Source organism: Poecile atricapillus, chromosome 2 (assembly GCF_030490865.1).
Source record: "Poecile atricapillus isolate bPoeAtr1 chromosome 2, bPoeAtr1.hap1, whole genome shotgun sequence".
NCBI lineage: Eukaryota > Metazoa > Chordata > Aves > Passeriformes > Paridae > Poecile > Poecile atricapillus.
The window spans coordinates 89,524,688-89,545,070 of NC_081250.1; the positions used below are offsets into that span (position 1 = coordinate 89,524,688).

At 43.1% G+C, this 20,383-nt stretch overlaps 1 protein-coding gene across 11 annotated transcripts in view; it reads left to right on the forward strand.

The window, feature by feature from the left end:
- The window catches only part of LOC131575231 (poly(rC)-binding protein 3-like), a 140,391-nt gene that overhangs the window by 114,729 nt on the left and 5,279 nt on the right, over positions 1–20,383 (forward strand). For 7 of the 11 annotated variants that reach the window (XM_058830370.1, XM_058830367.1, XM_058830372.1 and 4 more), the window contains 2 exons: positions 6,732–6,901; positions 12,619–16,601. In XM_058830370.1, the coding sequence (XP_058686353.1) occupies positions 6,732–6,901; positions 12,619–12,967 (519 nt within the window). In that variant the 3' untranslated portion in view covers positions 12,968–16,601. Of the gene's footprint in view, positions 1–6,731; positions 6,902–8,139; positions 8,859–12,618; positions 16,602–20,383 lie in introns of those variants that run through there. The other 4 variants (XM_058830376.1, XM_058830374.1, XM_058830375.1 and 1 more) reach the window with 4 other exon arrangements.

The window sequence follows — 20,383 nt, forward strand, 5'->3', positions numbered from 1 at the left end:
AATTTTGCAGGTGCCTTCCCTGGGGTCTCCCAGTGTGACCATGCATACTGGTGTCCTGTGTACCCATCACAACTGCACTAGGGCTGCTCACCAGGCAGCCAAGTGCCAAAAATGTATTTCTTTGTGTCAGCAGTGGTGTGACCAGCAGGACCAGGGCAGTGAATGTCCCCCTCTGCTTGGCTCTGGTGAAGCCACACCTCAAATGCTGTGTTCAGTTTTGGGTCCCACAGTTCAGGAAAGGCCCTGAGGTGCTGGAGCGAGTCCAGAGAAGGGCAATGAAGCTGGTGGAGGGTCTGGAGCACAAGTCCATGAGGAGCTGCTGATGGAGCTGGGGTTGTTTAAGCTGAAGAGAGGAGGCTCAGGAGGAACTTTATTGTTTGCTCTCTGTAAATACTTGAAAGGAAACTGTAGGCAGGTGGAGGTTGTTCTCCCATTGAGTGATAGGAAAAGAAGAAATGGTCTCAGGATGTTGCACCAGAGGAGGTTTAGATTGGATATTAGGAGAAATGCCTTCACTGGAGGGGTGGTCAGACATTGGAATAGGCTGCCCAGGGAAGTGGTGGAATCACTATCCCTGGAAATGTTCAAAAGGACAGGTAGAAGTGTTCAGATTGACACTGGAAGTGTTCAAATGGACATTGTGGATTTGGCACTCGAGGACTTGGTTTAGGGATGAAATGATGTTGCTGGGTTAATCACTGGGTTCCACGATCTTAGAGGTCTTTCACAACCTTAATGATTTCAAGAGAAATAAGGATATGAGGGTGACAGAGAGAAATGAGGCAGTGAGGGAGCAGGGTGGGAAGGCACCAGCACCATCAACCAGATGCTGTGTGTGGATGGAGGTCAGGGTGGGAGAGGCAGCAGCAGCTGTGCAGCAAAGCCTGCAAGGGCAATTTGACTTTGCTTCCTGAATGCACATCTCCTAGTCCCAGTTTTGATGGAGAGGCCGTCAGTGTGGCACAGTGATTGTTTATCTGGCTGAAGGTGAAGGAAGCTGCAGGCCCTGGCATGGGGCTGCAGTGCAGCCCTGAAGCTGCCCATGGTTTGTCCCCTGCCTGCTTCAGCCCCAGGGATCCCCTGTGCTGCATGAGTTCCACAGCTTTCTTATCCCTTGTGCTTATCTGTGTAAAAGTCCAGCACACATGAGAACACCGTGAGACTTGCAAATACCTACATGCTTTGCAGCTACCAGAGAAATCAATGTATAGCCACATGTGTTACATACTTTCACATACTTTTTAAGACCAAGACAATGATAAGCATGTCCCAGTAAGAACATGATAGAGCAAAATCAGATATAAAGACAATGAGGAGATGAGAGTTTAGCCTAGTCTACAGCAAATAGATATTAAGAGACTTTTACAAATTACATAGCTTCATATTGAAATAAATTTTCCTCATTCATTCTGGCATTTAGGCAGTGATAGAAATTCATTTTTCTGTTATTAATAATTTCTGTAACAACATTTTGCTACTTTCTTCATACAATATGCTGACAATTGCAGTTAACTTGTTGCTCAATAACAAAAAGATACTGTAGAATAAAAAAATATATATGTTTTACAGAAAATTATTTTCCACATGCTAAAAGCTGAGACTTCCTCTCCAAATATTGAATTCAGAAGATTTGCCTTTCTAGGTTTTTTCATAACTTCTGTGTAACTCCAAAAAAAGAACAAAGAGGACACTTCTCCCAGTCCATCTCAGAAGTCACACTGGTCCTTATCCAGTATCTCATTTTGCTCATCAAAGTCCCTTACAGGGGCATTTGGTTGCTTTTCTTTCCTTGATGGGATCTTGTCTGTCCTTCCACTGCTGCCCAAGTTACACAATATAAGTGTGTTTCACCTAAATCCCAGAATAAAGTGGCATAAACAGGTCCTTAAAAGAACCTTAAAAGAAAGAAGAGATGGCACCCTTGGGTGTAGATAGCAGATGTCTTAAGATTTTGTAAGTTAATACCCCAAAACATCCACTGAGAGTAAATGAACAAACTAATAATAATTTAAAAATCTGTCTCATAAAAATTAGGCATATATGTGGGAGAGGCAGTCAGGGACAAGCAACAGGAAGTCAGCTTACCCCACAGAAGGCACCAAGAACATTTTAAGGCAGCTGTAAGTCTGACCACTACTCCGTAGAAACAGAAGTGTCTATCCATCCAAGATGGCTATGGCAGACTTGAAGAATTGCCTTTATTTCCCTGTGGTACTTTAAATACTTCCCTGCCAGTGAGTGGGACCCACATGTGCAAAATGTTCTCGGAACAGCCCACGTGATTCCTCAGTTTTCTATATGGCTTATTGCAAAATCTGTGCAATTATTATGGCCCAGATTTTGCATTGTCGTGTCAAGGAAATTTCTTAACTTTATTATTGTTTTGTTCTTAAGAGATACAGAGTATTTAAGCATCTTTTTCCAGGCCCTGCAGCAAGTTTATAAAGAACTCTGATGTGCCTCTGGAGATATTTCCTCCCACAGAGTACTCTGCCCCAGACCTTCTAGTTAAACACAAAACAGACAAACCCAAACCTGAAACTAAGAGTCTCAGCCTGGATCTTTCTGAAAATAGACTGAAGAGTCTCATTCATGATGAGCACCTGCTCACTCAACTAATGCAGAAGTCTCGCCAAAGCAAATGGACTTGCTCTGTGTTGGCAGTGGGGAACCAGGGGGAACCATGAGTACCTGTGGACAGGTGTGGTCATCCCCTCTGCTGCTGACAGCAGATACCAAGTTGCAGAGGCTAATTCTTGACCCTTTTTACAAGCACTACATTATAAGAAAGGAAACTGATTCTTTTTTACCAGTGTTTAAAATCTCCATGCCATTTCCTGTGGCAGTCAATGCTCTGCAGCACTGAACTCTTTTATTAGACTCTGTCCATGCTTTAGCATTACAGGAAAATGTATATATATAAATGTGTGTGTGTGTTTGTAATGCATTTATATTTAACATTATGGAGAAGATAAAAAATGGAAGAGAGATACCTGAACCAGAGATGTCATAGCATATTGGGAGAAACTATCAGCATCAGTAATTTGGATGTGGGAGGAATTATAGGAGATCTTCAAATCCCACCCTTTAAGAGTCCTCACTCTTGACTCAGTCCTGTTTCCATTTGTGCCAGCAGAAATTCACTGAAGAGCACAGAAAAGCTAGAAAAAGGCAAAAAGCAGAACATGTGTTTTAGGGTTGGTTTGTGTGGAGTTTTTTTGGCACAAGAGGTGAGATATGTTGAGGTTTGGGGAAGACATAGGTGGTGTCACACAAGCAGAAAAGGAACCATTTTTACCTCATGCTTACAGATCAAGAAGGAGGGTACACCAGCTGAAATTCTGGGGTGTACAAAGAAATAGTGATACTTACACACAACACATCAGCAAGCTCTGTAAGCCACTGCCATTGCCCTTGGACAGCAAAAGGAGAAACAGGTTCAAAAAGAAATTGTCAGACAGATGGGCTATGGAGCATAAAGGCAGAGATAGCAGCTACTGCTCAGATGGTCTGTAAGCCTTAGGAAGGAATTTGAAATACCAGTGTAAAACTTTATTTTATACCTCACACTGGTTTGTTTGTTTTTTTTTTTACTTTTTGTCTTGTAAGGGTGGGCTACTGCCACAGCACATCTGATATGAGCTCTTCCAGCCAAGTCTTGAGAGAGTCAAAATATATACCTGTACATACTATGTGTGTCTTTATGTACATATGTGTATATTATAGATACTTAAAATACAAGTATTCAAAGAATCACAGAAGGGGTCAGGTTGCAGGGACCACAGTGGGTCATCTGGTCCAACCTCCCTGCCCCAGCAGGGTCATCTTAGAGCACATGGCACAGGATTGTGTCCAGATGGTTCATGAATCCCTTCAGTGAGGGAGACTCCACAACCTCTCTGGACAGCCTTTCCCAGTGCTTGGTCACCCACACAGTGAAAAAGTCCTCACATCCAGGTGGAACTTCCTGTCCATCAGTTTTTGCCCATTGGTTGCCTCTTGTCCTATTGCTTGGCACCACCGATCCACCCTCTTGGCACCCTCCCCTCATACACTGACATTCATGAGGCCCCCTCTCAGCTGTCTCTTCTTGAAGCTGAACAGGCCAAGTTCCCTCAGCCTTTCCTCATAAGAGAGGTGCTTCAGCCCTTTACTCATCTTTGTGGCTCTGCACTGGACCTGCTCCAGGAGCTCCATGTCTCTCTTGTCCTGTGTAACCCAAAACTGGACACAGCACTCCAGACGTGGCCTCACCAGGACTGAGTAGAGGGGCAGGATGACTTCACTTGATCTGGGGGCAGTGGTATTTATTCCTAACGCTCCACAGGATGTCACTGTCCTTCCTGGCCTCAAGGGCATACTGCTAGTTCATGGACAGCTTGTTGTCCACCAAGACCCCCAGGTCTGTCACCACAGACCTGCTTTCCTGTCAGTCAGCCCCCACATTTGTTGGATTTCAGACAGTTCCTCTCTGCCCATCTCTCCATCCTGCTGAGGTCCCTCTGAAGGGCTGCACAGCCCTCTGGGGTATTGGCCGCTCTTCCCAGCTTTGTGTCATCAGGGAACTTGCTGAGGAGGCCTCTGTCCCTTCATCTGAATCATTGATGAACAAGTTAAATAATGCTGGGCTAAGTATTGAACCTTGGGAGACACTGCTAGTGACAGGCTTCCTGGACCCTGTGCCACTGATGATTATATTTATTAGTAAGTATAGTATCAGACTACAGTGTATAGTAGGCTTGGTATAGTCTGTGGTAGGTTTGGCTCCTCTCCCAAATGAGCCAGAGGTGTTTGGATGCAGTTTGACATGATTCCATCTCAGAGCAAGGTGTTTCAGGTAGGTGTCTTTATGTGAAACCAAATGCCTATAACCGAATATCCCTTGAACTTCTTCAAGAACACATCTGCTCTCAAATACTCAGATACTACTCTAGTTTCAGTGTAAGTAACATGTCATGAGAAAGGCACCCCAGAGAGAGCCCAAGCCCCCAGCACTACTATCCTTCCTGCATGGCAGATGGAGTTGTGTGTTCTGCACAAGCCACAGGCCATGTCATAGCTTGCAGAGGGTGTCGAAGCATCCTGTTGTCACAGCAATGAAGGGGTAACTTTGGAGAGCTTCAGGCCAAAGGTTACCAAACCTCTCTTCCAGACACCAGCTTCACCAATGTCCTTGACCAGTGTGGACTGAATTCTCACTACCTAACTCAGACTCAGCTAGGAGATGGCACATTCTTTGCACTGACCCATGTGGGTGACTAGCTGGGCAACACTGGAGGACCCCCAGCACATACCAGTGGCAGCTTGCTGAGTGACCCAGCAGGGGCCTTCTCTGCCAGTGTTCTGGTTCCACCACTCCTCTCCTGCGCCAGCTTCACTCCCTGCAGACCATGGAGGCCAGTGAGACTGAGGCATCAGAAGCCGAGGTTTAGGGATCCCTGTGCTGCCACAGACAGGCCAGAGGCTTCCCAGTGAAGTGCACACCCATCCTCTGCACTGGCATGTGTAGTCACACACTAAGAGAGATCTCTGGGATAAGGACAGGGAGCTCAGCAAAGCCTTCCTGTTGTAACAGGGTGGGAAATCCTGTGTACATTTCCTGCCACCTCATTTTTCCCCCCCTTGTGGTTGCTCCTCTTGTGCTTGTCACAACTTGGTCTTTGTTTCAGCTACCTGGGCATCCACTTTGGCTTTTTGTTTGTCCCCAAGTGTGAAGCAAGGATTGCGTTCGGAGGTTTTTCTTATTTTGATAAAATGTCTGGACAACGTGAATCTGTTTCTGGCCAGTTACTCCAAGTACTACAGAACCACAAAGAGTAACACATCAGGACCTGAAGCGGTGGGAAGAGTGGGAGGGAAAGGGCAGTCTCTGCATCTTGGCATATCCTTCTGCAAAACTGGCAACATTATCCCAGCATCAACAGACCTGAAGAGCAAAGTTTTCATTTTCTACTCATTCGGGCCATGGCTGAGCTTCTCAGCACCCATCCTTCCTTAACATAGAAAAAACCCAACAAAAACTCCCCACCCTTATAGAAACCAAAACATCTCACCCTCAACTATTGGCCCTGTGCCCACTTGCTCCTAGGGGCTCCCCGTGCTGGAGGAGCAACACCCTGGGACACACATGCACACACACAGCTCAGGCTCAGTTGTGTTCACAAAATAAAGAGTTTTGGTAAGTTTTGGTAAAGGAAGGCAGACAAATTTCAGTTTCTTCCTATGCCTGCTTCTACCTGCAGTCAGAGAGCTGTAAATCCCACTGACTTTAATGCACAGTACCTGGCCGAGCAAGAACCACGTGTACCCAGGGAGGGCTGTCAATGCTCTGGAAAGCTGCAGAGCCACACACAGCAGCTATGGATGGTCAGCCTGACTTCCAGCTGCTGCTCTTGGCTTGCTGCTGCCACTGGCAAGTGAGGCGGGGCTGTGTTTGGTTTTCTCAACATCACAGCACACTGTCATTTTCTGCCATGGGAGACAGTGAAGTAGTCTTGAAATACCAGAAATAAGATACTGACTTAATCATGCAGCCGCAAAACTGGCTCTAAAGGCGTATTAGCATAGAGCCAGTAGACTGCACTAGTGATTCCTTCCAAACATCAGGGCAAAAATCTTTTTGCTTTGCTACTGAGCTGCTTATAACCATGTTTTTAGCAATAGTACAGATTGCAGTTAAGTGGTTTTTGCTTGTGTCTGTGGCACTAATCTCAGTCTTTGTCCCGCTCCAGTTAATAGGCTGCATTATTGGCAGACAAGGCAGTAAGATAAATGAAATCAGGCAGATGTCAGGAGCGCAGATCAAGATTGCTAATGCCACAGAAGGCTCCGCAGAACGACAAGTTACAATCACAGGATCCCCTGCAAACATCAGCTTAGCACAGTACCTCATTAATGCAAGGTAAGTTGGCTTTGTAAGTGATCATGCTTCTGCAAGATTGCTCTGTCTGCTCTCCAGCAAATGTCTGTCCTGGCTAGATCCAGAAAGTTGCTTTGCAGTGTCCATTTTGCATAGTATTACTCAATTCCTATTGGTTTGTAAAGCCTGTATCATTAGAACCTGTGTTTGCTGTTGGTTTATATGGAAAGGAGCTTAATCCAGTGCAATTCTGGGTGCATGTTGAATGACAAAAGCTGCAAAATCTGAATACTCATATTAGCATCCACCTAAAATATCACTGGATAAATTAAATGAAATTACAATCATAAATTGTTTAAAGGAAAATACTTTCACAGACCAATTTTACTGTCCTGAATGGCAAATATAGTGAAACAGATTGCAAAATAGATTTAATTTACCAAGTGGAAATTGTCACTCAGAGCTGATAAACTGACATTAGGTTGCTGAAGAGGCACAGGATTTACTTCTTCTGAGACAGCACCACAAATCTGTAAGAAGCGTTCCCTAGTGAGACAGGGTGAGACTATCTGCTTCTCCACTTCCTGATCCCAGAATTAATGAAAGCACTGGCTGTTTAGCTAAGCCATGGGGATGGCCTAGGTCTCTTAACAGTTTTTATATGATTATTTAGAAAAATACTAAAATGGATCTCACTTTTATTTGCAATTATGCAGAGAAGAAAGTGCAATGGATATAGTGCTGTCTCATAGATCTTCTTGTAAATGCTGGACTGAGGCAATATATGGTGGGGGAGGGGGAGTAGCTATATATTTTATGGATTTTTTTTTATTTTATTTATTTATTTATTTTTCCCAGACAAAAATATGTGATATGAATCAAGCTTTGTGTTTAACTATGTTTGCTGTTAAGGTAGTACAAAGTATGTGATTCATGTGGGAGCTGCAGTCACAGCAGGTCTACAGCTTTCTGTGGTCCAGCCTCCTCTCCATCCCAGTTCTGTAGAGCACCACTGCAATGGTTGGATTGGAGGAAAGGGATGTTTGTGCAGCTCTGTGTTAAAGCAGGCAAAAATACTGCTTTTTCTAATTTAGTCTGAAAGCAGCTTCCTAGGGAAAGATATATATATAGGGGTGGCACTGTGAAAACTAAGATAAACCATTTCCAGAATCTTTAAACAACCTACAGCTCTTTTGATTTATATTCTTTGTAGCAAATATAAGTCACTTCCGTAAGCCCTGTAATCAAATAAAAATGTGTTCCCTCCTTTAACCCTTAAGGATATGTTCTTCTCTTGGTGTTCAGGGATTCCCCACACATCGAGACGAGAATAGACCCCTTCATTTTTAGTTGCACAAACACCATATGGCATGCATCTGGATCTCGGAAGATAACAATTTAGGATCTTGAAGACAGCTAAAGCATGCAAATAAAATAATGCACTTATTAATGGAGTTGCAGTGAGCTGCTCACCAGAGACAGAAACTCTAGTGAACAAAACTGTTTGACTCACTTTAGAAAAGTCTGTGAACTCTCACACTTCCGTTGATTACTGTTTAACGATTCTTGTGGTGGAATGGGATCTATCTGAGGTCTTTTAACATACTTTCGCAAAGAAGAAAACTCCTCAGCAGTCATATACCACGGATCTCTATCTATACCCTGTGAAACCAGAAACAAAGTATTTTGTTCCTGTTAAATTTCTAGATAGAAGTCATTTGTTACCATCATCTACAATAAACCATCATATATTATTATGTACCATGTGTTGGAACTGTATTTAGATGAAATGACTTCATTTGTAAATGAAGACTCTTAAAGTAATGTGTAATAAATTAAGTTGTAAGGTAACATAGGCAATTAAGGTGGCTTTTTCATTTTAAAAAGTGTCACTGTTCCAGACCTCTCCTTTCCCATGAGACATTGCTGTCCAGCCAGGTGCCACCACAGCAGCAGTGCAAGTTCAGTCACACTGGAGGAAGACCGAGAAGCTGTGAGGCAGGTGGGAGGTCTGCTCTAGTGAGGTCTGTGTGCTGGGAGCCACCTCCTAAACCTGCCACAAGTGATGCTGTCTCTTTAAAGACGGTGGCATAAAACAGCTTTGGGGAAGAGACAAGTACAGCACCTAGACTGCCCAAAGTGTGGTCTGGTATGTGAAAATAGTAATTACAAGAAATAACAGCTGTATAAACATTCGGCATATTGTAGATCTTTTTCTCCCCTGCAAGATCGATTGTTCACGGGAATTGGTTTCCAGGGCCAGTATTTCTGCATAAACCAATGTCTTTCAGCAACATATGATGTAAAAAAACAAAATTACCTATCCACAGTATTCCAGAAACATATTGCGTGTATCTTTAAGCTATCCTCCAACCAAAGTTGCTATATATAGAATAATTTATCAGCTTGCTTTAAGACTTTTATTGCAATCTGGTGTTGGATATGTACATAGTATATTCTAAATTATAGATATATATATATATATATAGATATCATATCAAGACAGAGATTTAAACCTTTCTTAAGTATTGGTTTGATTCTGTATTGCTTACCCGAGCGCTGGCCTCTGTATGAATAGAGCGTGTCTTAGCTTGTTTGCAGTAGAAATGTCTTTTTTCCTGTAAAGCCTTCTGTCTCTTTAACTGATCTCCAATGTAGTACCTAGATTTTCATTACCCAATTCCATCTTCTTGCTTTTATTAAGATTGAACTGCAATTTAATTTTCCTGTGTAATATCTGACTTTGGATTATAAATTAACTTAGCCAGCAGCACTTGCTCCTTGTTGAAGGGCAGTTTCCTGAAGGTATTTTTTTATAAGAGGTTCATTCACAGATCCAACAGGACTTTCAAAGCCACACCTGCTCTCTTCAACAGTTTCAGGTAATGCAGGATGTGGCCTTCAATGTACGTATTCAGAAGGTGCAGGCCTGCAGAGGGACAGTATAAAATTGTCACTGTGAAATTTCCTATGAAGGCTGCCTCACGCCCTTTCACATGCAACATTTTTGCATCCACAGTTGGTTTGGGAAACTGCCATTGCCATGGGACAGCTGATAGCTATGAACTCAGCTGATAGCTGATGAACTCCCACCTTATGTGTTGCCACCAGTAATAAGGGAAACAGGGCAAATTACTGCGATGGTCATACCTGTGGGAGTAAACCAGAGACAGGGAGTTGGAATGGCTGCTGCCAACACCAGCATTTTGGCCTGTGGGATCTGTTCTCCTTGCTGGTCCAGGAGAAAGCTTAGGCTCAAACACCCCCTACCATATCAGTAAGGATTTTTTGTTTTTGTTAAATGCACAGTAGACAAATTTGGAGTCACTGAAACACTAAGTCCTGCACTACTTTTCTATATTTTCTAATTACTCAGTATTTCTAGAATAATACTGAGTAATACTAAAAAATACAACTGTATAAACTGAGTTTTTCAAAACATACTAAGGTATCACATGTGGCACCTACACCCCCAAGCCTAGGATTTACAGTGGAGCTGGAGTCTCTGGTTCAGTGGTCTTGATACAAACCCCTCTGTGTGAGTAGATGGTGAGTAGCACAGCCAACACAAGGGTGCACTTCTCTCTGCTTGGAAAAGCTAAGAGTTGCTCATCCATGGAGACAGATAGACTTTGGGGTGGGAAAATCAAAACTTCACCTCCCTCAAAGGAGTCCCAATTCCATGCACTCGCCCTCCTTCCCTCCCATCTCCTCACAGATGTACTCCTTCCAGCTTCCCAGCAAAAGCTGCTGAGGTGTTTATGCTCCAAGAGCCCTCTCTTCTTTGTGGAGAAGAGATGAGCTCGGTGCTCAAGCATTTCCCTCTCTCCTCCACACTCCTCTCCCCAGCTCAGACCCGCTTCAGGTGTCCTTCAGACTTGCCATCAGTAGCAGTGCTCTGGGAAGCTCTAGTCCAGTGTCCCCATTCCCTATGTAGTGCTGGCTGATCCTTGCATCCTGGCACGAGGCGGGCAGTGTGCTGGTGATTGCCTTTGTCTGGCAATGAACAGCCACGGGGCTGTTACTATCAATCTGTGTCTAAGCAAGCCAAGCTCTTCCAAGCCCTGTGTGGGGTGACCATGTTCCTTCCCAGCCTGCAGCCTGGCTACAGCTGCTCTCCAAGCTTGCTCACCCAGTCCCCATCAGGGACCAGCACAAACCCTATGCTAGGAAGCCTTGCTGGGCCTGATGTGGTGTAGTAAGAAAGCATCAAGTCCTCTGTGTGGCCAGTCAGCAGCTTGCTGGCACTTCACTCTGGAAGCAAGAAGCTGCTACAGCTCCTCAGCTCACCTCAGGAGAAAGCCCAGGAGCCTGACAAGTTAGTAATTGTCAAAAAGACAACCCCAAACTTACTAGGCATACACATATAACTGTAGCTGGCAAAGGTTTTCTAACTCATAGTCCTATTTCTATGCAAGGCTGCCATAGCTCCCAGCTGGTCACCTGCAAAAAGCATCCTGAAATCAGTACTTGTGTTATTTGCCAACCCAAAAGCCAGTGCACAAGCTGCAACATGCAAATGGGTGAAGGGAGGATTTATCTAGGCAAACATTTTGGCATACGAAGAAAACAGTGTGTCCTTGGAATGACTGTATTTTAATGTCTGGAAATGCACAGAAAAGCAGGAGTATATGGGCCAAACTCCTCTTGCCTGCTGATGGGTGGAGTTAGATTAAAGTGAAGGTGGTTTGATTTCTAAACCTTCCCAAGAGCCCATCCCTGCCCTGGGCATGGAGGTCGGGTCAGTCTCAAAATTCCTGGTGCTGGTGGGGTCTGTCTGAGGATGTGTCTGTTGTATCCATGTAGTACCTTGTCTGTCAGCTGGAAAGCTTTGTCATGTTCACTGTAACCACTGTGCAAGCTCAGAAAGGATACCACTGCTGTGCAAGCCAGGGTGTTCTTCAGTGTTCCTTTTTACTAATTTACTTATAATTCGATTGCATAAATATTTTGTTGTGATATTAAAAAAAGTCTGGGGAAAGTACAAACCGAAGTGAACACACTGGATAATCTGGTTTGTTTTATATGAAAAATGCACATTGACCTCACAGTAAATGGAATGAGAAGAAAAACTAACTCACTTGAAAAACAAAAACAAAAACAATCAAAACTTTATGCCTTAAATGGAAGCAGCAAATTGTTGCTCAGTCTCCTCTCATCCTAACAAAATGACGAAGGGTACTATTTATGTCACAAAACTGACAAAATTGAAAGAAATTACCAAAACCCCCCGCGTCCCCCTTTCAAAAATACCCTAATTTTGAAAAGCAAGATTCACCATCTCAGTGCTGGGGAGTAAACTTCATAGTTATTTTAAGTTTTCTTTTAAGTTTCGTTTTTTCCATCTTTTTGCCATTACCTGCATTCCTTAGATTTCTTTTTTTCATGTATAAAATGAACTAGCAACACTCCCATACCCTCTTCCTTTTTCTTTTTTTATCTGTTCTGAAAGAACTTTAGAGTCTCAGTAATGTTTTCCCCATCAAATCATGGAAAACCCTTTTGTTATTTCTCTTCTTTAACACATAACATGTTCCTCCTTTGACCCTCATTTTCCCTTTTTTTCTCTCTCTCCCCCTTCCCCCTCGTCTGTCCCCCTCGTCCACCGATCTAATCCTGAATCCTGCCCTTTCGTGGTTGCTGCCCTTCCCTCCCTCCTTCCCTCCCTCCCTCCTCCTCCTCCTCCTCCTTCTCCCGGCCCCACCGCCCTGGCTGAACCCTCCCAACCTGTTTGTTCCTCTTCCTCTCTTCGTTTGCAGCTTAGAGATGGCTAAAGTCAGCACCCAGACCGCTTCCGTCACGACCCCTGTTGACCTCAACATGAACCTCTCTCAGTCTGCCACCCCTACCTCCACCCCCACCTCCATGGCCGTGCTGGCGGCCGCCTCCGCCGCTACCGTCAGTACCCCCCCTCCCCTACCAACTCTGCCAACCACCCACTATGCCGTTCCTGTCTCCAGTCTGCTTGGCATGAAAACTGTCCCACTCCTGGCACTAAATGCCGCGGCCGCCGCGGGGGCCACGGGGAGTTTGTCCGCTTACACTGCCAAAATTCCTTCGACGAGCGGGGTTAAGAAATCTGACCGCCAGAAGTTTGCTCCATATTGAAGGGATGAGACACAATGCAAGCTTTGCCAGCTCTGCCAAGAGTCTGTGGTAGATCCTAGTTATCAAGGAAACAATACGGCATCTTTTATTTTCTGTTCAATTGCTAGTGTTAACTGTTGCCGACTCAAGTCGTCTTCCGCTCTCCATAACACCTAACACCAGGCACCAACTAGTTCCAACAGCCAGCAGGTGCTGGCCCTGGCTCTTTCTCCCCGGACACCATCCCTCCGACGGGGCTGTGGCCAGGGCTGGCCCTCGGCAGCCCCACAGCAAGGCAGGGCTGCTCCCAGCCCAGCAAGGGAGATGCAGCAAAGACAAGGAAAAAGCATAAATGAGGCAAAATGGTGACAGCTGGGTCCTGCTCCAGCAATGCTGCCCAGCATTAAAATACACTTAGATCCATTTGCAGGGATGCTTCCAACTGCAGAGCAATTCCTTATGGCAAACTGGCATCTTTGATGTATTTTTTTCTATTGCTAAAATGTGAAAATCTGGCACTTCAGATGATCACTAGTGCCCCTGCCAGGCCCTGTGAAGTGCTGCTGGGTCCCTCAGTCATTCTGCTGGTCCCAAAAGGCCTGGAGACCCCATCCCCCTGTCCCAAAATCTGCCTACAGGCAGGAGATGGGGGTTAGGAGGTACCAACACCAGGTACTTCTGCATACAACAAATGAAGCTTTCTGGTTGGAGAAAAACTGCTAAATTAAAATGACTGTAAAACAGTAAGGAAAAAATACCAGGCACCTGTGCCTTTCCACATGATTCTTTTAAAGGGTGCAACTGTTTTTCTCTGCTTTGGAAAAACATAATTTTAAGAACTCTGCTTTAGGGAGGGGGACAGAGAGAGGGAGAGAGAGTAGGCTCCTCCTTTTGCACTCAGTTGTTTTACGTATACCTACACAGTACTTATTTCTGTAAGTACTTCAGAGCAAGTACAAACCAGATGCCATCACTATCTGATATTTCGTCTTGTGTACATTTTGTTCAGCTAAAATGACCATTTTTTTGTTAGGCTTCTATACAAAATGCATCCCAGTTTAACTCACCACTAATCATGCAGTCAGGTTGTATGGTAATCACAAAAAAAACATAGCATTTTAGAGGTCATTCAAAGGCTGCTGGACAGACCCCCTCCCTTTACCAAGCACTTCAGGATGTTCAGATTAGCTAAAACGAGACAGGTAATGTCAGCCAGTGCCAAGAGAGCTGGGGAATGGAGTGGCTGGTTGCCAGCTGTTGGAACTAGTTCTTAACTGCATTTTGTGTTTGTCCATCCACCTTTTTTTTTAATTTCTGTTGCATAATTCAGTAATGCAATATTGTTTTCCTCACCACTTCCAAATCCAGAGTCCCATTAGCCCGCCATGTTCATCCACTCTGCACTCCTTGGACACAAAGCTTTAACAATTGAACTGTATTCAGTGCATTTTAATATAAACTAAAAACACAATGCAAATGCAATACTTTTTAAAACACGGTATTTCAAAGTGTGTTATTGTATAGGGCTAAGTACTATCTCAGTATTTTGTGTCATTTCTGTATTCTGTGGGCTTTTCTTCACCTTAGCACCTTTGCACTAAGTTTTGTCACTGTAACCATTTGTAGAACTGCCATTGTTACAATTTGCACTTATCCAAATGGGGTTTTTGGTTGGTTTTGTTGGGTTTTTTTGGTTTTGTGGTTTTTTTGTTTGTGGCTTCCCTTTTTTTGCTTCCTTTTTTTTTTATTTTTTTTTTATTTTTTGTTGTTGCATATAATGAAGGAAAACCTGGGAATAATGTCAAGGTACCACAGCTATTTAAAAGCTCTAGAAAACTGCTGTAAAACTGTTCCAGACTATTGTAACTGTTTCAATAACTGACATTTAAGAAAGAAAAAATCCACCAACCTCTGTGTGAGAAATCTTGCCTGCACTGAAATGCTTTTCTATGCTGGTTGTACTCAAGTGGTATTTTTTTAATAGTGAGAAGATTTTTTTCTTTTTTTTTTGCCTTTTTTTTTTTTTTTTCTTTTCTTTTCCTCATTTTTGTTCCTACATTTTAGGCTGTCTTCAGAAGTTACTGGCCTGGGGGCTCTGTAATGTATCTCATCATGCCCTAGTGCATTAGCCACCAGACAGGACTTTTCCAAAGCCCCATGAGACAATGCTTTCTATGGACTAATCTACAGAGGAGTTTCTGCCATTTCTAACTTTCTTATTATTCTGAGACATCAAAAGAAAACATTTCCTTTACTCTTTAAGCAACTGTGCTTCCTAACTCTTGTGTTGCTTTCATTATTGTTCCAGTTTTAACACTCTCGTGGCTCATAACATAAAGCAAAGCCAAGTTATTTTCGGGGGTTAATTTTCATTGATGTTCATGCTTTGGCTAATCTGTATAAAAGCATGGGCTGTTAGTGTTCTAAACCACTGTATTCAGCTAGAGACTCGACAGTAAGTTAAATGAGACGTTTTTATAAATAAATTTTTTTCCTGATTAAAAAAAAAAAACCAAAAAAAAAAACGTGGTAGCTTTGTGCATACAACTGTTGTGTTGTTTAAACTTTGTTCTTTGTAACCAAGTTGCTAACTTGTCATTGAAGAAGCACTATTTTATGGATTGTCAAACTAAGATCACAGACAAATTGCTTGTTTTCAATTAATGATTAAAGGTTTCATATCATCACGCTTAAGGTCCCAGTGCTCATTGGGAAACAGTGTAACACATGTGCAAGACTGGCAGCCTTAGTAAGGATGTTAGACCATTGTCAGGGATGATGAGTCTCTTCAGGAGTAGAGGGAGCCAGATTGTGCAATTAGTAGAGTAAGCAGTATTTCTACAAAACTTGATTTGTTTTTTAACAAAGCTGCTCATTGAGAACTTATCACACTGCATAGAAAAGACAAAATTGGCTTCATGTTACAAGCAGCCACTGATTTGTATCTGTGGTCTTTTCCCAGACTGATCTCTATATCAGATAGTGGGGAAAGGAAAACAGGAAGAATGAACTTGGGTGCTGAATACTGTATTACGAAGGCCCATTGTACTTCCCCATTCCCAGCAGCACTGCCCAGTGGCAAGGCTTCTAGTCAGCACCTTTGGCCCTGCCAGGAGCCAGCCCAGCAGCTGGGAGGAGCACAGCAATGTGCAATAGGAGGGGAATGGAACAGGCCCAGGAGCTCTCTCCTCCTGCCCTGACACTCTGCTCCAGCTCTTCAAGTGCTCCTTTGGATCTGCTGAAGCACTGCAGTCACAGCCTCCAGATCTCTCTTCACACACAAGCAAAAGGGGCTGCCCCGAGCTGTTGCTGCATTACAGCTCCCCTGGCTGTGCTCTGGCCACCTCTCCTCCTCGGGCACGGGCACTACTGTCACAAGTACTGCTCTGGCCTCATGAGAAAGCAGCTTTTTGGCAGTGCAAGAGTAGCATCATTAATGACACAAGACTGATTGTACAACCTCCATCTCCCTACTCACTTAAAGGTCTCTACCTGCCTTCAGGGATTTAGTTTGGGGTCCTGCTTCCCCTCCCTGCCCCTGCTGAGCTTTTCGGGCGTACCACGATTATTCTCTGTGGTCTCCAGGGTACGGAGAGCTCTCAAGTCTGAGCCTGGAACCAGGGCACAACCAGGATATGCAGGCAGACTTGGACACCTGTAGAAATCAACAGCTTTCTCAATACAGATGGAGCCACAGAAGAACCTCTGATGATGAAGGGTGCCAAGGGGCATTACAGAACGGCTCACTGCACCCTAGCACCCAGAAGGCCTTACCCAATTAGCTATTCCAACCCTTAGAAAAATGATAGGCTGTAATACTGATTTGGTAAAATTCTGTTATTATTACTTAAAGTATATTTTTATTACTTAAAATGTATTTAACTTCTCATTCTTGAAAGGAGACCTGAAGCTGCTTTCACAGCAGATACCTGCAAAAGCCTTCATTTCTTCAACAGCAAAAGCTATTTCTATGGCTAGACCAGTTACTATAAATGAAAAAAAAAATATTATTGCATCTCAACACTAAGTAGGTCAAAGCTTTGCTCTCCCAGTAAAGCTGCCAGGCCAAGGGCAGCAGCAGCTCTGGGGTGTATAGTATCTTTCACATTAATTCACGTGTGCCTTGCAGAATTGAAAGATTTAAACAAACTAGTGCAGGGGCACGTCTGTGTGACAAATGAGGAGGGGTAATATAAAGACACATGGATGTAGAAGGAAGTCTTCTGAAAGTGTTTTTGCAAAAATACAGGCAGAAAGGTGATAAAATGTACACTTACTGTAATTTCATTATTTTAGTTGGAAAATACGTCTCAATGGCAAGAAAAAGCTCCTAACAGCTTTAATATACAAACCAGACAAAGAAAAGACAATGTGGTAAAATAAAAAGGAGGGAAAAAAAGGGTAAAGAATAATAGTAACCGAGACTAAAGAGTAATAGTAACCAAGAAAACTAAACCACTCATGCCCAAAGGTAGATGAGGAAGCATGTACTCGCTGTAAAAAGGTCACTGCCCACACAAACATGAGTTTCCAGATGAAAGACAGCACAAATTCCGCAGCTTTTGCGTCATCAAATTGGAATTAGGGTTCTGGAAACATCTCAAATGAATTCAAGCAGCTCTGCTGTGTTTCTCAAGTGAAAAAGCATTGACAGCATGAATGCTGGTTGGAGGAAAATAAACAAAGTTAGTCCTCTACTAATACACAGAGTGCTTTATGTTCTCAGGCATAGCCAGAGGGCATCTGTGGGCCCCAAGGTTCACATTTGTGCCAGTCAAGCTCCCAGGAAGCAGCACAGTCTCACTGATGCCATGAACACAGGCATCTGGGAAGTGCCTCAGCCTCAGCAAGGCTGCACAGGCAAGGTGCTGTTTGTAGGGTTTCACAAGACAGTCTGAAAATCCAATTTCTTCCACAGCCTTAATATCAGCTGAATGTATTTCAGCACTGTTTGTATTCTTGGGACAGGACCTTCCCCTTCCGGAGTGAGTGTCATGATTACCTAAAAGTCACAATGCTCACTGATCCAGTGGTTCAACAGTGGCACAGCTTCTGCAGGGAAAACTGTCACTGTCAGGCTGCTCAGCTGGGTGACACAAGATGTGTGTTCAAAGGACAGCATTGAAAGGAGGGATTTCTTCTATCCCCTGTAACTTCTGCAGCTACCAGTGGTGCAAGACATTAGTGCCTCCACTGTATTTTTGGAAGAAAGACCTGGTTTAGATGTCTACATAAAGGAACTGCTCACATTTGTTTTCCCAGCTGTCGGGCCAGGATAATTCTAACTGAACTGATGAACAGAAGATGAAATGAAGGCAGATTCTGAAAAATTGCTTCACACCTGAAATTTCCATCTCCTGGCCCGAGCAACACTTTCTAGGGATGTAAGTACACACTGCCCTTCTTGGCACTGAAGTGTACTTAATTCCTTGGTTCCAGGAAGGAACGCATTAATGTTGATTAAATCAGTTTCTGCATCAATGCATGTGTCCTGTCCCCCTGCAGACTGGCATGTGTCTTATGACAGTAACTGAAATTAAAGAGTCAAAGTCATTTGATGGTACCTAACAAAAGGGAATTTCTGTAACATTACATACACTGTGGTTTCTAATGATAGCTAAAACATGACTCATGCAGGCTGAATGTCTGATTTTCTAGGGCAACCTTTATGGATTATAAGAAAAAAGTATTTTCAAGTGCTGAAAATATTTTAGTAATATGGCTTTTCTCATTTCTAGCTCAGTGTTTTTAACATGATAAAATGCAGAGAATCTAATTATAGTTGAATGTAATAAGCAAAATGTGTCTCTCCTCAAATTGAATTTATTGGCAGGGGGCCTGGCCAAAGCTAATGTTAATGTTGTTTTCAATCAGTATTTGCAATTTGAAGCAAATTTTAAAATTAAATGCTGTAGTAGAGGAAAAATAATCATGTTAGCAAATGAGAACATTGGTTTGTTGTTATTTGGGTTTCTTGGTTTTGTACGGTCACTTTTGGGCTCCTCTGTGCCAAATACAGACTTTGTTCCACATCTAAGGCATGACAGCAGCAGGTTATTTCTTTAAGGGCAGGAGAGAAGGTAACACAGCAATTAACATTTTGGACTGCTCTGCCTTGCCAGAGCAGAGCTCACTACCAGCAGCTGTAGCTATGGTGAGCTGCTCCCTGCGGAGCTGCTCCCTGGAACTCCAAACATGCAGGTACACACATTCTACCCTTAGAAGTCACTTACCAGCTCCAAAACCACCGAGCTGGGGAGTCTCAACTACTTTTTGGTGGCATGAAATTCCACAGTTCTTAAGTTTGGACAACACTTTCCATTATTATACAAGTAAATAGGGATTACAAATGTCTTCGTCACTAACTGATACTTTGGTTTTCTGCAAGTCCTGGAGATCAGAGAATTAAAACAGTCTTCCTAATTCCAATTAAAATTTCATCTTTAATAGTGGCTACTGTCAGAGATAGTTATTAGGATTACTTTCATCTTTATTGTTACAAAATAGAATTCAAGGAAGTTAAGAAGTGAGAAAGAAATTAAGGAAGTACATTTTTTTTAAAAGAATCGTATCTGGTCAATAACCTAGCTGAATAGCTCAACAGAGCTATAAGTACATAAAGTTGATAAAGTTGTTTAACTTAAAGTACATAAAATTGTTTTCTAAAACTGAAGACATACTTAAGATTACAAATTAATTATCTCTATGTTTTTCTAAGATACAGATTATTGTCCTTAATAAATTACCTTGACCACTAAATGAGGTTAGGATGCTTCCCTCTTCTCCCTTATAGCCATGCTACTTTCATTGCTAAAAAGCAGGATGATTTCTTGCCCTCTTGACACAACAGCACATGCACGTCAGTGGTCACAAGGGACAAAGTCACTCCCATCATCTTCACAAAGCTCTCTAAAAGCTTTGTTTCAAATGCTGAACAAAGGTACGGTTGTATGCAGTAAGCTGTAAAAACTTTGGATACAACACTATTTGGAGATCCATGAGATTCCTCCAAGGAAAAGATCACCAACTCCTAAACAAGACACAACGAAGAGGGATTGATGCTGTCACTTCCCCAGGAATGCACACACCCCCTGTCTGGTCTATCTTCACCCTTTCAGCAAGGAGAATGAGTAGAATGATGAGTGATCTGGTGTTTACTGCTGCCATCTATTCCTAGTAACAATGGGCTGCACTGCTTTGGATTTCAATGTTCAAGACCCCTGCACTCTAACTAAACTCACTGCCTTTAGCTTCTTATCACAACATACCTCTGAAGATGAGGGCAACTGGACTAAAACAGCTGAATTGTTTTAATGCTCAGTTAATTTCCTACTCATCCAGGTGAAACAATGATTTGCAGATTTATGTGCAAGATGAAAGTTACAGAAAAAAATGTACAAAAAAGATTACAAAAAATTACAAAAGTGTAATTTATAG